This window comes from Psittacula echo, assembly GCF_963264785.1.
Source record: "Psittacula echo genome assembly, chromosome: 3".
NCBI lineage: Eukaryota > Metazoa > Chordata > Aves > Psittaciformes > Psittacidae > Psittacula > Psittacula echo.
Genome location: NC_137736.1, coordinates 102,250,369 through 102,265,554, shown reverse-complemented (window position 1 = coordinate 102,265,554; position 15,186 = coordinate 102,250,369). Strand labels below are relative to the sequence as shown.

General features: G+C 37.1%; 1 protein-coding gene across 4 annotated transcripts in view; it reads right to left on the bottom strand.

The window, feature by feature from the left end:
- Window positions 1-15,186, bottom strand: part of POSTN (periostin) — a gene marked incomplete at its 5' end in the record, with an annotated part of 38,183 nt that overhangs the window by 11,378 nt on the left and 11,619 nt on the right. For 3 of the 4 annotated variants that reach the window (XM_080614190.1, XM_080614192.1, XM_080614193.1), the window contains 12 exons: window positions 628-675; window positions 2,827-2,872; window positions 3,448-3,515; window positions 3,895-3,997; window positions 4,169-4,299; window positions 7,197-7,327; window positions 9,729-9,865; window positions 10,405-10,553; window positions 10,638-10,772; window positions 10,926-11,138; window positions 12,308-12,449; window positions 14,582-14,728. In XM_080614190.1, coding sequence (XP_080470316.1) covers window positions 628-675; window positions 2,827-2,872; window positions 3,448-3,515; window positions 3,895-3,997; window positions 4,169-4,299; window positions 7,197-7,327; window positions 9,729-9,865; window positions 10,405-10,553; window positions 10,638-10,772; window positions 10,926-11,138; window positions 12,308-12,449; window positions 14,582-14,728 — 1,450 coding nt within the window. The remainder of the gene's footprint in view (window positions 1-627; window positions 676-2,826; window positions 2,873-3,447; window positions 3,516-3,894; window positions 3,998-4,168; window positions 4,300-7,196; window positions 7,328-9,728; window positions 9,866-10,404; window positions 10,554-10,637; window positions 10,773-10,925; window positions 11,139-12,307; window positions 12,450-14,581; window positions 14,729-15,186) is intronic. The other variant, XM_080614191.1, reaches the window with a different exon arrangement.

The window sequence follows — 15,186 nt, the reverse complement described above, 5'->3', positions numbered from 1 at the left end:
TCATGAGTGATTTTGGCAGTGCCAGCTCCACTTGCTGTTTTCTTCAGTCACACCACTGATCTTTAATTTATGCTTTTGTCTTGAGAAATTGAAAAAAAAAAATTTGGCTAACTGTCCTTCCCAGGCATCTGACAGATATTGGTATTTAGAACTGATTGAAAACCATTGAGAAAAGAACAGATATTGTTTTTTCCTTCAAAGTATTAGAAACAATTCTAATTATTTGTAAAAAAACCTGTTTCAATAAAAAAGAGTTTTAATTAAAAGGCTTTAAAAATGTTCTAATAAAAAATCAATCTAAAAAGGACATGCTTTTATTGAAATTATGCAAAGATTTCAGGCACATAAAGAAACGGTTTGAAAAAAGATGGTTTTAAAACTATTTTTTTAAATGCCCATAGAAAAAAGGAGAGAATCCATTTGGGAGAACAACTGTGGTAAATATTTTTGCACAAAATGTTTCAGCCAGTTCTAATTGCAATATTTGTATCTTTGCTTTTCTAGCAAAGTGCTGAATGTCCTGGAGTTAAGTATAAAATGCATCCTATAAAAGAAATATATGCGATATATATTCTATATATGTGTTTGAACATATACAGAAATATATATACTAGGGGCCTCATTTACCTTCCTTTCTGATGATGGGCTGAACGTTGCTTTCAATTATGTTAATTTCTGAAAGTATAGAAAGTGGAATGTAAAGCACATTCTTATAGTTTCTTCATGGTAATCAGTTACATTTGGTCTGGTCAAAAAGATGTGAGTAAAATAATAGATATCAACGGATGAAAAACTAACTCTAGGGATCTAGAGTATGGATTTCAGTTCTAGCTGTTAAATGGTGGTGTATACAAGTCACCTGCAGACAGAGTCTTCTGCCATGCTATTTGCCTTTCTTTATGCCTTATGATACCCACTAGTCATGAAACCCATGATAATGTAAGGCATGTAATAATAACAGCTCATACTGTTCCCTGCATAAAGATATGAAGATTTGCACAATTCTCTGACGTATCTTAAATGAAAATCTTGCGCTTTTCTTTTTTTTTTCAGGGAGCTGACCTGGTAAATGGAGGAAACCCTCCGACATTCAGAACTATTCTTACACTTGATAGAACATCATGGAAAGCATAACAGTGGTGCCCTTGAGAGATCAAGTTCTCCCTCTACACCTAAGACAGACTCAAATATTCATTGAATAACTCTGACAGATTGTTATTTGACTTGTATCCATTCAATAGTAGAGAAGCATTTGCTGGTAGAGAGGTTTCATCCTTTCCATTCCTGCATTTAACTAAATCAACAGCTACAGCTTGATGTCTGACATTGACCTCCCTTGCTTCAGTTCACAGGCACTGCTTCTTGTGCTACTGTCACTCACGATGGGAGACAGAATCATAGAATCACAGAATATCTCAAGTTGGAAAGGACCTATAAGGATCATTGAGTCCAACTCCCCGCTCCTCACAGGACTACCTAAAACTAAACCACATGACTAAGAGCATCATCCAGACACTCCTGAACACTCACAGGCTTGATACCATGATCATTTCCCCTGGGAGCCTGTTGCAGTGACCAGCCACACTCTCAGTGAAGAAGCTTTTCCCAATGACCAGTCTGAATTTCCCTTGATGCAGCTTCATTCCATCTTCTCGTGTCCTATCACTGGTCACCAGAGAGACATCAGCACCTCCCTCTCCACTTTTCCCCTTGAGGGTATTGTAGACTGTGATGTCTTGCTTTTGAGGCTTTTCACCCTCTTGATTGCCTGCCTCTAGACACACTGCAATAGTTCAATGTCCTTATGCTGAGGAACCCCAGAGTGCTCGACATAGGGCTGCACCAGTGCAGTGCAGAGTAGGACCATCACCTGACACAACTGGCTGGCTATGCTGTTGCTGGATGCACCCAGGACATGACTTGCCTCTTTGACTGTCAGGGCACACTGTTGGCTCATATTCAACTTGTCATCAAGATAGACTATTTCTTTTTTCTGTTTCAAGAGTCTTATAAATTCAGTGTGTCCATTCTCAGTTTTCAAAAGCCTCATGTGATGGTCTTCATTTCCTCCGAGAAATGTGTGTAGAATCCCACAGAAATTTCATCATCTGCCTAAATTCACATTTCCTCACAAGCCAAAGCTTCAGCAGGACCTTTGTCTTCTAAAAGATTGCTTCAATGGGTTCTACTTTATATGTAGAAGCTAAAGGCAAACCCTGAGAAAGGCTGCAAGAGAGCAAAAATGGTTCATTTCTTACATTTACTCCCTAAAGAGAAAATGGTTAGAATAACCACCTCTCACACAAGCATCATATTTGCATGGATGGGAGACAGGTGAAATGGGTACATTCTGTCCTCTGGAAGCATTTGTGAAAAAAAAAAAAAAAAAAAAAAAAAAAAAAGACATTTCAGTGCAGAGTTTGGTCAATGCTACATCTTGGACAGTCAGTACAGTACAATATTACATCTTGGAGAGAGAGGCAGTACAACTCTGCTATGCACCAAACATTGAACCTTGGCTGAAAACTGAAAAAAAAAAAATCCTTTCCATACGTATCTTGACTACTCCAAAGAGTCTGAATATCTTACTTCAGGGTTATTTTCCTGTCACATATCTGGAAAGGGAAAAAATATGTACAGTAGCACAGCAGCCAGAAATATTCTACTTTGAGTCTTTCTCTTCCTGTGCTTCATTGGCACATCTTACTTTCCAGAAATTGATTTCTTTTTGATTGAAAACAAAATAGATCTGTGATTCAAGATTGGAATTGGCAACATTTAAAAAGCAATCTCAAACCCATCTGGTAATATTTAAAATGAACTTACTGTAAAACGTCAGTGGAATCTCTTTGAAGGTACTGTCACGAACAAACTATAAATACAGAAAAGTAATTTAAAAAATGAAAAGAAAGAGCACTTTCCTTCTAGTTTCCTAATGAGTGTTAGCAGAATTCACTGCATCGTTTATCTAGAGGTTTGTTTAGATCCTTTCATTCATTGTTAAGGGCAAATGTAATCCCAAAAGGATAGCTGAGATAGAGATGCCTATTTTTCTCCACATGATATTGAGGCTGGTGGTTTTAATGACATAGCAATTTAGCCACTCAGCATTTCTTTCACAGACACATTGCCTCAAGAATTTAGAAGTGATTAACTTGCTGGAGTGATAGTGTACCTGAACCAAAGAACAGATTCTGGCCAGTTCACGTTAGAGTTATACAAATGCAAATATTCTGCAAGTATTTGAAAAGTGTTGAAAACCTTAAATTCTAACTATTAACTGCAGAGTATGATTCATGATTATATTTGGGTAATTGAAAGCTGTTGAATGTGTTGTCTTCTTGAAGAAACAGAGAGACCAGAAAATCATTTACAAATTATAATATATATATATATAGTTTCACAGATCCTGCCAAAAGGACAAAGGGATCATTATTCAAAGAGTACCTTAATTTGAATGTACTTAATCAACTTCTTCAGGATTGTGAGCAACTGATCATTTCCAACAGGCAGATCTGACAAAAGAAATAGACATGTAAGAGAAAACATACATCTGTGTTCATTTTACTTTTATTTACAGTGATCAGGAGATGTAATCACTCTCAAACACTCACACAAATTTGTACTTGTACATTTACATTCTTCCATGTGAGTGGAAAAGATAGCCTACAGCATGTTGTCTACCATCTAATTGACTTTCACAGAATTTCGAAGAGTTTCCATGGTTTCAACCAAGGTTCTTCCACAAAATGAGTAGTGAGGTAAATTTTCTGTTTCTTATTCCACATAGAAATTGTCTCTTCAAAGGAATTATATTTTTTGGAGTTATTTCACCTGCATAACATGTAAAAAGATTCAGAAAAGTGTGTATAAATTCCATGAACTAATACTCACCTGCTGGATATAGGAGTTTATCAATGACATGAATGACACCATTGGTTGCCATGAGATCAGATTCTCTTGATTTCAGTTCATTGACGAGAAGGGTATCATTTACCTGGTAAAAGATGAGAAGAGAACACAAGTTATTAGGGACATTAAAAAAATAACCACAAACCCTAATATAATGTTCAGAGAAATGCATCCCATTCTGTAATGTGGATAGACATGGAATGTCAAATCCCTGTTACAAGGCTGTATCAGTGAGACTTCTTTTTCAACACTTAACTGTTTTCAAGTAGAGTTTCCCTCCTTGGATAGTTTTAAGAATGTTTGTCACACCAGGCTCAAAGCCACTTCCAATGAAAACTCCTTGTGTTAAGTGGTAAAGAAGAATATTCCTGAGAGCATTTTTGTCTCCTATTTAAAAAGAAAAGTAGAAGTAATAATTAAATGATAGTGGATAGTTCTTCCTTTCCAGAAATTCGTGGATTCACACAGACTTGAGACAAAATTAAGCACAACATAAATGAAACTACTATGAACACATAATATTTAAAACTGTTCAAATGAAGATAGAAGAAAAAACCCCAACCATATGACAAAAAAGGTACACGGAACATAATCATAAAGGTACTGTGAGAACTCCTCTAAAAAATAATGGACAAAAAGCCAACATTTTCCTGCTTTTTCTTTATTACTTCCTCTTACTTGCTTGCACCTCTAATCAGAATTTGTTGCTTTTCTCTTAAATATGTTCCAGAAATCATTTGCAAACATAATCATTTCAGGACCACTAAGCAGTTGGCAAAATCAAATTTCACCAAGCTACTGGAGAAATTCCAGTCCTAACACTGTTGCAATCAAAGGGAACCATATCTAACAATAAATATAATTACTCTCTTATGGCAACATGGTTGGATGAGGCCTTGAGTGACATGGTTTAGTGTGGGGTGTCCCTGCCCATGGCAGGGGGGTTGGAAGTAGATGATCTTCAGGTCCTTTCCAACCCTAACTATTCTATGATTCTATGCTTCTGAGATGGTTGGGGATAACTCACAATTCTTCATATACACATCTTTTCCAATATAGGGCAGGAGCAAGTTGCTATTAACTTCAGGCAGAAAAGGAGTCATCTGGATTGATGGTTTTGTCTGTTCTTATAAAGAACAGACACAGCTTAAAGAAGTTGGGAAAGGGGAAAAAATACCCTATTATAAGAATAATTTCCATATTTCAAAGTTTGACATTCCTATTTGGGAAGAAAAGAAAATAAAAGCCAACATTTTTGAGACTGTCTTAAGAAGGAAATGGATAGTGAAGCTGAAATTATTGTCCTGAGAAGACTTTCTGGTGCTTTGGGTCCATGTAGTTTCAGAGTCATACGGTGGTCTGCATGAATACCCACAACTCTCACAGGAGACCAGGTATGAAGCTAAGCAGTTCTAAAACACATCTGCTTACCATTACATGTAATATTGATCATGCTATTACAAGTTTCATATTAACATTACATGCTGATATTGATTGTTATTAGGAGTTTCAGCCTTGATGAAACTGCAATGTAAAAATGCTGGTTAGAATTTTTTCTTCATGTCTCTTTCGGAGAAAATTTTCTTACTCTGCTTTTTGTTTTGATCACTGATATTACTGCAATGCACTTTACTACTGAAATGCAATTAAATGCTCTTCTGCCTACCAAAATTAACACTGAGATTTTCTGACTGGACCATTCGTAGATAGCGTCAAGTTCCACTCAAAGCCTAAACATGGCCATTCAAAAGATGATTTCACCAACTATCAGGTTAGCTTTGTTCTATGCCACAATAGCTACTGGTTAAAATAATCTTTGGTTTGTGTCTTTCTTATAGATAAAAAAAAAGTTTTTATATTCCTTAATAAGCAATGTAATGTCTTCAAAAAAGCCAAGAGAGACAGAATTCCAGAAGGAAATCTGACACAAAAAATGGACATTCTGTTGAAAAAAAAAAAAAAGGAAAAAAAAATGAAAGGAAAGAAGAGGGTAAATTAAAATCTCATTTGCCAAGCAAAGTAGAAACTGAGTAACAATGACAGGAAAAGATAGTACATAAAGCCTTTGTAAAGCAGAATATAACTGTATTCTTAATTATAGAAATAATCCAAAATGTCATGGGCCTTGAGTACAACATCAAATTGTGGATTAAGATAAAAATAATGGACCTGATAAATTCAGTCTTTGTTAGTAAAATAACTATAGCACAGAATCACAGAATACAGTCCATAAAAATAGAACAATGTCATTTATCCAGCTACTTCAGGTTGCAGACTTGGGACAAGCTTAATTTCATTTTATAGCTAGATACTGTTAGTCATTTAAGTTGTTATTTTACTGTTAGTCACTAGAGACACACAACACTAGAAGGTAATTTAGACCCTATCATGACTTTAAAGAGATGGCTAATTCAAATTCATGGTGCCTTATCAGTGAGATAAAGGCTGTAGAGAGCTGGGTTGCTGCTTATCAATGCTTTGAGCTGGATTCTTTGAAGGCATTAAAGATTCATGGGATTTGGCTTCATATCATCAAACTTTGGCCTAAAAAGTGCAGTAATTGAAAATCTGACTGACCTTCTGATGTGGGATTCAAGGCAATCATTCCTCCTGTATTTGTGCACAAGCTATGTTCACATTATTCTCAAATAAACTAAAAGTAGTCAGTGCTACAGCCACAGTCTACCTCTCTAGTGGGAAATTCTGCAGGAGATATGGAGTATTTAGTGTTTCTTCTCTTATGGCAATAAAGCATGACATTAAAGAAACTATATAAAATTGAAATTACATAAAATTGAATTTAACAATGCATATTAAATATTTAACTTGTAGAGCACAAATGATATTAGAGATCACTGGGCAGAGAAGAGAAAGGAATGACAGGAAGGTCAGTATTAAATATCTTTTACTGCAATGGCCACAACTAGAAAAGAAAGAGGATAGAAGAGACTTTTCAGCTGAAAAAAAATTATAGCAAGGTTGAATAATGACAAGTTTAGTTAAATGAATGCAAATTTTAGCTTTGATGGTAATTACATCTTGGAATAATACTATATCAAGGATTGAAGTTTAAATTTAAATTCAGGTTGGTTGTTTGGGTTTTTTTTCCCAAAAAAGATATTTTCCCTGTTCCCCAAGAAGAATGAATTTAAGGATGGCATATGACCTGTTCTTAGTAGAAAGTAAACTCTTTTAACAGATAGCTTTTGTGTAAGGAAAGCACTAGCAACCTTTCCCTTAAGTTTTATCTTTGCTTATATTTCTATTTTTCTTATGTTACTTACTTATCAGTATATCCTTATCGTCATCAGTCAAACCTTTAAAGGCATCATTAGTAGGAACAAATAGAGTCCATTCTCCAGGTCGTGACAGAACATCATCTAAATCTGCAGCTTTCACCAGACTGAGGAAAACACTGTTTACAACAAAGAAACAAACCAAAAATAATAAACTGCACTTGGGTCCAGGCATTTAGTTTCCTCATTTTTTGATAATGCAATGATCTCACTATTTCCCAGAAGTGGAAGAGGGAAATCAGCAAGAAGGACAATCTTAAAAGTAGCAGACTGAAGAAAAAGGATTTGAAGGTGAGAAAAAAAAAAGACTGCATCAGAGCAGAATTCATCAAATTAAGTCACCACCAATCAAAGAGATGAAGAGAAGATGACAAGGGTGGTTGTTCTTTCTAAAAGTATTGAGATACTTGCAGGAAGGAGACAGAAATATGTACTGGAAGGACATCAAATCATGCTGCTCCCATATAGAATTGTACTACTCATTAACTAAACCATCAGACACTGCTGTGTTTATAGTTCTGGAGGTATTACCCGATTTTGTCCTTTTACTCCTCTCATTCTGGTGTCTTACGGGTAACTATGTACCTAAACAACCATTGTAACATTAAGTCTGAGAGCCCTTTCAGCGTATAGCTAGAGTTCTGACCGCATCACCCAAATCTTGGAAGGCGAACGCAGGGACTGGGAGAATGAAGACCCTACACAAACTGTAGGAGAAGATCTGGTTCGAGACCATCTTAAAAACATAAACGTACACAAGTCCATGGGACCTGACAAAATCCATCCACGGGTCCTGAAGGAGCTGGCGGATGAAGTTCCTAAGCCACTGTCCATTATATTTGAAAAATCATGGCAGTCAGGTGAAGTTCCCAATGACTAGAAGAAGGGAAATATAACCTCCATTTTCAAGAAGGGGAAAATGGATGACCCGGGAAATTACAGACCAGTCAGTCTCACCTCTGTGCCTGGCAAAATCTTGGAGCAGATTCTCCTGGAAGACATGCTAAGGCATATGAAAAACAAGGAGGTGCTTGGTGACAGCCAGCATGGCTTCCCTAAGGGGAAATCCTGCCTGACCAATTTGGTGGCCTTCTATGATGGGGCTACGAAACTGATGGACAGGGGCAGAGCAGTTGATATCATCTACCTGGAAGCAGTTGATATCATCTACCTGGACTTGTGCAAAGCGTTCGACACTGTCCCACATGACATCCTTGTCTCTAAATTGGAGAGACATCAATTTGATGGGTAGACCACTCGGTGGGTAAAGAACTGGCTGGATGGTCGCACGCAAAGAGTTGTGGTCAATGGCTCAATGTCCGGCTGGAGACCAGAAACGAGTGGTGTCCCTCAGGGACTGCTGTTGGGACTGGTCTTGTTCAACGTCTTTGTCGGTGACATGGACAGTGGGATTGAGTGTGCCCTCAGCAAGTTTGCTGATGACACCAAGCTGTGTAGTTCAGTTGATATCATCCAGAGGGACCTCGACACTCTTGTGAGGTGGGCTGATGCCAACCTTATGAAGTTTAACCATGCCAAGTGCAAGGTCCTAGACCTGGGTCGGAGCAATCCCAGGCACAGCTACAGGTTGGGCAGAGAAGAGATTGAGAGCAGCCCTGCAGAGAAGGACTTGAGGGTGCTGGTTGATGAAAAAATGAACACGAGCCAGCAGCGTGCGCTCACAGCCCAGAAAGCCAACCGTATCCTGGGCTGCATCAAAAGGAGCGTGACCAGCAGGTCAAAGGAGGTGATCCTGCCCCTCTACTCTGCTCTCGTGAGACCTCACTTGGAGTATTGTGTGCAGTTCTGGTGTCCTCAACATAAAAAGGACATGGAACTGTTGGAACAAGTGGAGAGGAGGGCCACGAGGATGATCAGGGGACTGGAGCACCTTGTGTATGAAGACAGGCTGAGAAAGTTGGGGCTGTTCAGCCTGGAGAAGAGAAGGCTGTGTGGAGACCTCATAGCAGCCTTCCCGTATCTGAAGGGGGCCTACAAGGATGCTGGGGAGGGACTCTTCATCAGGGACTGTTGTGACAGCACAAGGGGTAACGGGTTCAAACTTAAACAGGAGAAGTTTAGATTGGATATAAGGAGGAAGTTCTTTACTGTGAGGATGGTGAGGCACTGGAATGGGTTGCCCAGGGAGGTTGTGAATGCTCCATCCTTGGCAGTGTTCAAGGCCAGGTTGGATGAGGCCTTGGGTGGCATGGTTTAGTGTGAGATGTCCCTGCCCATGACAGGGGGGTTTGAACTAGATGATCTTAAGGTCATTTCCAACCCTAACTATTCTATGATTCTATGATTCTAAGAACACTTTTTCTTTTTGTTCCCCAACCTCCCATATATTCTTTCTCCATTTTTTTTCTTTTTGAGGAGGCAATAACGCCTTCCTTGCTCTCCATGCTCCTCAAAATCCAACAACCCACAGCCCACAATTATTTCTCAGACCAGCTCTGCTCTATATCCTAGATTTGTTATCTCTAGGGAAATCTCAGGGCTGTCAAAACCACTACTCACCTAAAACGCTTATCATTCCTCAACATTTCATGCAGTGTCTTTTCTGCTGGATTGATGATCTGTCTGAAGATGTGAATAAAACCATTCCTTCCTTCTTTACTTCCTCTGACCATGCATGAATTTTCAATACACACAGCCTAATTAAAAGAGAAGCAAGTGCAGCTTTCACACAGTGATACACATGTAAACATATCTGATAAAAATGAGATGGATACATACTTCCCAACAGGTTTCCAAATTTAAAAATAAGATTCATGTGTATTTCCTACAGTCAAATTTTGTGTTCTTGCCAGGAAATCTGGTATTGCTTGAGAAAGCAAAAGTAGCAAAATCTGGAGTAAGTTAATATGGTGTAAATATTTCCAAACTTGATTTTCCAGTTTCCCTTGAGAATTCTCTTAACTAGCTCTAAGCAAACAAACAAAATATTAAAAATTAGCTAATGGAGTGCCAAATATGGAATTCTGCTTTGTTTTCGCAAAGTTTCTTCCAAGCAAAGTTCCTATTGATAAAGATTAGATTTTCACACTTTCTTAGCCTAAAAGCTTGAAATTTTTTTGCTAGATAATCATGTTGGTAAATGTTAGAGGTTTTATTCAGCTTTGTCTTTCACTCTTTCATGATTCTTCATTTTCATAGTTGGGATGCATAGTGTTAGAAAGCCCCGTTCACTTACTGTGCGATACACAAAAACTCTAAGCAATTTTCCTCCAATTGTCTCCAGCTCTTGTCCGTTGTACAGTTCATTGAGCCCGACTTTCACTTTTATAATGTGATTCTGCAGGATTGTTTTAAGAAGGCGTTGATCCATCCTTAAGGTGTCATCTATAAAAAAATATAAATATTAATATGTAGCATATATTCCTATTTATTTTGACATCCAGAGTATAATCTTTTAAGGCTACTAACCTGAGAAAGCACCATTCAGAGGTGCCAGAAGAGTGTATTGGCCTTCAGGTCTTAGAGAAGATGCGAGCCCTACCTGTGTCACCAGGTCTGTAAAAGTTGTCTGCTGGGCACCACCAAGCTCAATGACTTGCTTGGCTGTAAATAAAATTAGAAAAAGCCATTTTAACACACAGTTTATTGCTTTTCCTGGATTCTCCATGCTTATCTATAACAACAGAGCTGAGGGAATATAGGTAAGATTGAAGTAAACATCTTCTGTATAAGAAGCTTTTCATACACATCACTGACCAGAATCAGGAATTAAGACTTCATCAATGAGATGGATAACACCATTGCTTGTCACAATATCTTTGCGTTTTACCATCTTCACTCCATTCACAGTCAGACTTTCACCATCACAACCAACTTCAACTGTGTTTCCTTCCAAGGTCTCATAGACAGCTCCACCAGTGATAGCTTCAGAGCACTGAAGAGTATTTAAAATATGGAACTTTACTAGAGCTGTGGAGAAAAGATCAGGACATTAATATATAGGTATTTAGAGATATATATATATATCCATATATATACACAAAATACACATATAGGTGGGGGATAAAATATCTACACTATTTTTAATAGTTTACTAGCTTATCTAGCACATATATTTGCACTGATAGATAATTTATTGAAAGTTATTTATTTGACAATTAATCCTACAGGCCTTTAAAAATACATCTATGGTCAAATATCTTTGGCATCCCTGGTATTATGAAAACTATACAGTTTATGTGACAACCTGCATGTAACAGAGTATGTAACTTAGTGACTGTAGATGATATGCTCCAAATAGATCTCTAAGTACACAACTGCATAGGCTATGAAAATCTAGCCCAGATTTGTATTTTATTATGCTTTTCTATAGTAACTGAGATTCAGTGTGCTATCCTCCATGAGTACCAAAAGAATCAGACAAAAATTCCTGAAAGTAAACTGAAAAAAATTAATAAAAAGCCACATCAAAAAAATTGTGTTATTTCAGAATTCCATTTTTAGTTATTGTTTCATATCAAAATTAGCCCAGATCCCTCTTTTCACCATTCTTCTTTTACTGACTTCATTGACTGGCTTAATCAGGCTAAAATGAAATGATTGAGAACTTGTTCAGTGCAGTGGAGAGCATAAAGGAGATGACAGAAATTCAGCTTTCCATTTCTTAGTGGTCCATTACACTACTGTTCACATAACTGATTCAGCTATTATTTGGATTTACTGTAGTTCTCAAAAAAGTAAGTGTGCTGACTGCTATAGTTTGTCAGAATATATAGCACAAATTCAGTTCAACTTGCAGGGCCAAACTTAGCTTTTACAAGAACATTTCTTTTTTGTATGAAAAAGCTGTTGATGAGAAAGCTATGAGAAGCTCCCACATTCTGTCAGCCCTATATTTCTAGAGGCAGTAATCTCTATCGTAGCTGTGCAGCTGAACTATCAGAAACATCAGTGTTTTGGAAACTAAGTTTTCAGTGACTTCTAATCATTAAGTAATTGGAAAAATCAGAGATGAAAGAAATAACTCCTCCAATATGTATGAAAGTACAGGAGCTTAATTTCAGAGCCACTAGGATACTGTAGTTTCTACCTCCTGATCTAGTCACCTGTATTTCTCATTTGAAAAAAAGGTTACATACCTTCAGAAGCCACCTTGTCACCCATAATCCTCTCTAGAACTCCCCTTGGAAGTCTCTCAAAAGCTTCATTAGTAGGAGCAAAGAGTGTGTAATGGCCAGGCCTTCCAAGAGTATCCAAGACATCTGATGTGATGACAGCAGCCTAGAAGATAAATTTGGTTTTAATGATGGTTATTTAAAATATCACCAAAAAAACCATTATTTGTCTCGTTTCACTAAGTGTCCACAGGTACTTTAATGCTAGACTGAGATCTGTGTTATGGAAAGACAAAACTGACAATAAGGAATAGAAAATTATTTTTGTGGGGAAAATGTGTTTTGATATACTGAGTTACCTCCTTAATGTAGCAGACAGTAATCAATAAATTCTGACAGTGGTGACAACAAGGCAAAACTTGGAATTATTTTGGCCTGAATTTTTGAATGAAAAATGTGAACATCTTGACAGATGAGATCAAACTAATAATTTGCCCTTGAAATAATAAAAAATATATTACAGGTGTATGACTAATCTGATTAAACAGAAGGAAGAAGTTCTGAATCACAACAAGAGGCTGAGAAGCAATCTCTCTGCTCTCTACAGCTTCCTGAAAAGAGTAAGCGGAGAGGGAGGTGCTGATCTCCCTGATATCCAGTGATAGGATGCATGGGAATTGTTCAATTGTTGTGTCAGAAGAGGATTAGACTGGACATTAGGAAGCATTTCTTTACTGAGAGGGTGGTCAAACAGTGGAACAGGCTTGTAGGATACGTTTCTTTACTGAGAGGTGGTCAATGCCCCAAGCCTGTCAGTGTTTGGACAATGCCCTTAATAACATGATTTAACTTTTGGTGAGCCATGAAGTGACCAGGCTAGATGATCATTGATCAAATTCCAACTGAAATATTCTATTCTATCCCATCTCAGGCTTTATGGTTAGGAAAAATTATCTCTGGGTTTTGCAACCTGGTCTAGTGGAAGGTGTCTCTGTCCATGGCAGGAGGTTGGAACTTGATGATCTTTAAGGTCCCCTTCAACCCAAACCATTCTACGATTATATGATTCTATAATTATAAATGTTACTAAGCCCTGGACATTCAAGAAGTAATTGAGAGAATATATGATGGATTAAAAGGGTACTATGATACAGTATGCCAATATGAAATATTTGTAGATTTTCTAGAAAAAGAACATACGTATAATCGAACACATTTGGACTTGAGTAAAGAATTTGCTCAGTTAAAGATGAAATATTATTAGCTCAACCTAAGACAATGATAAAGTGCATATGAAACTGGTGAATTGGAAGATGGGAATAACCATCCTAAAAGAAGTGCCATATTAAAGTCTCAGGGTTGATTTTGTTGTGAATGGTTTCATTAGCACAGGTGCTTTTGGAGCCAGAATCATTAAAGCAGCATTAAGGGCAATGGCACACACACAGTAATTGGCAAGTGTATGTGCTATAAACAGGGAATTCATCCTTTGAAACATCAGAAAGGCAGAGTTTAATGTGATGTAACTGAAAGAAAAACAAGCATGTTCCTAGCAACTAGGAAGTGTTGGCTTGTACATTCAGTTTTTTAAAGAGATTAAATGATGTGGTTGCATACCATGGACTAGATTTGAGGGATTCAGAAGGTCTTTTCCAGATTTATGCCCTGCATTTTAAATTATTATTATTTTTCTAATTAAGGATATGGGGGAGGGAATAGGACAACAGCTACTTGTGAAACTATGGCATATTCTTTTAAACACGTGCAGCATGAAATTCCATTACACTAAGCAGACTCATTTCCCAGAAGAGAGATTAGAAACCTGGGCAGAAAAAATCTGCTTCCTTTCCGCAAGAAAAATATTTCCTGCATTTATCTACTGATGCTACAATACTTGCTATTAGTTAAGTTCTGGCATTTGTTGGGGGTGTTTTTTACCATTTTCTATCATAAATTTTGAACTTTTTCTTATTTATCTAGCAGCACCAGATGGTAACTTATGATCACACGTTTCATTACCTCAGTGCTTGAAGAGACACTTTTTATGTACAGGGACATATTATGTTCTATTGATGTGGTCTTATTTGATCCACAAAAGAGAATAAACAGATTCCTTATGTAAAATATACTTTGACTTTTTATATAGCCAGATTTGCGACATTAGTTGGAGCTCATAATTTAATTTATTTCTCTCTCTTTCTGAACTAACCCTTCTTACTTCCAACTATCACACACAAATAGAAAAGAAAGAAAAAAACCCTACAAACCATAAAAGTGTTTTTATTTTTGTCCACTTACTCTAAGAGACGAAAGATCATCTTCGACCTCAATGAAATCTTGAATAGTATTTCCAACAGCGGTCAGGACACGATCAATGACATGAACAACACCATTGGTAGCAATTTGGTTGCCATGGATGATCCTGGCACAGTTAACAGTAACAACCTATATTTGGACAATCAAGCAGAACATTAAACATTTGTTTGATCATATACTTGCAATCTGATTCTTACACATGGGCAATGTATGGACTGTACTTTCCATATTCATTGTTGTTCTTTCAATTTTTTTTTTTAATTTTAAGTAAAACCGTGTAAGATTTCAGAGGCTGACTAAGCTTCTGGGAAGCTAGCAGTAGATTTATTCAGGCAACATTTATTTCATATTCATGTTTAATTTCTTAATGCAGTTATTCACTTTTGGTTTCAGTATATGGTTAATACAGTGATGGTATGAGGGTTTTTTACTAATGTAAGCTGTAGCCAAACATATAAGTTTCAATGCTTTTAAGGCAACAAAGATGAGTGAATTAACTGGGAGATTTCTAACATTTATTAAAGTTATTTTGTTTCTAGCCAAATAAAGGAAGTATGTCGCCTATGATCTTAAATGCTTCTACTGTG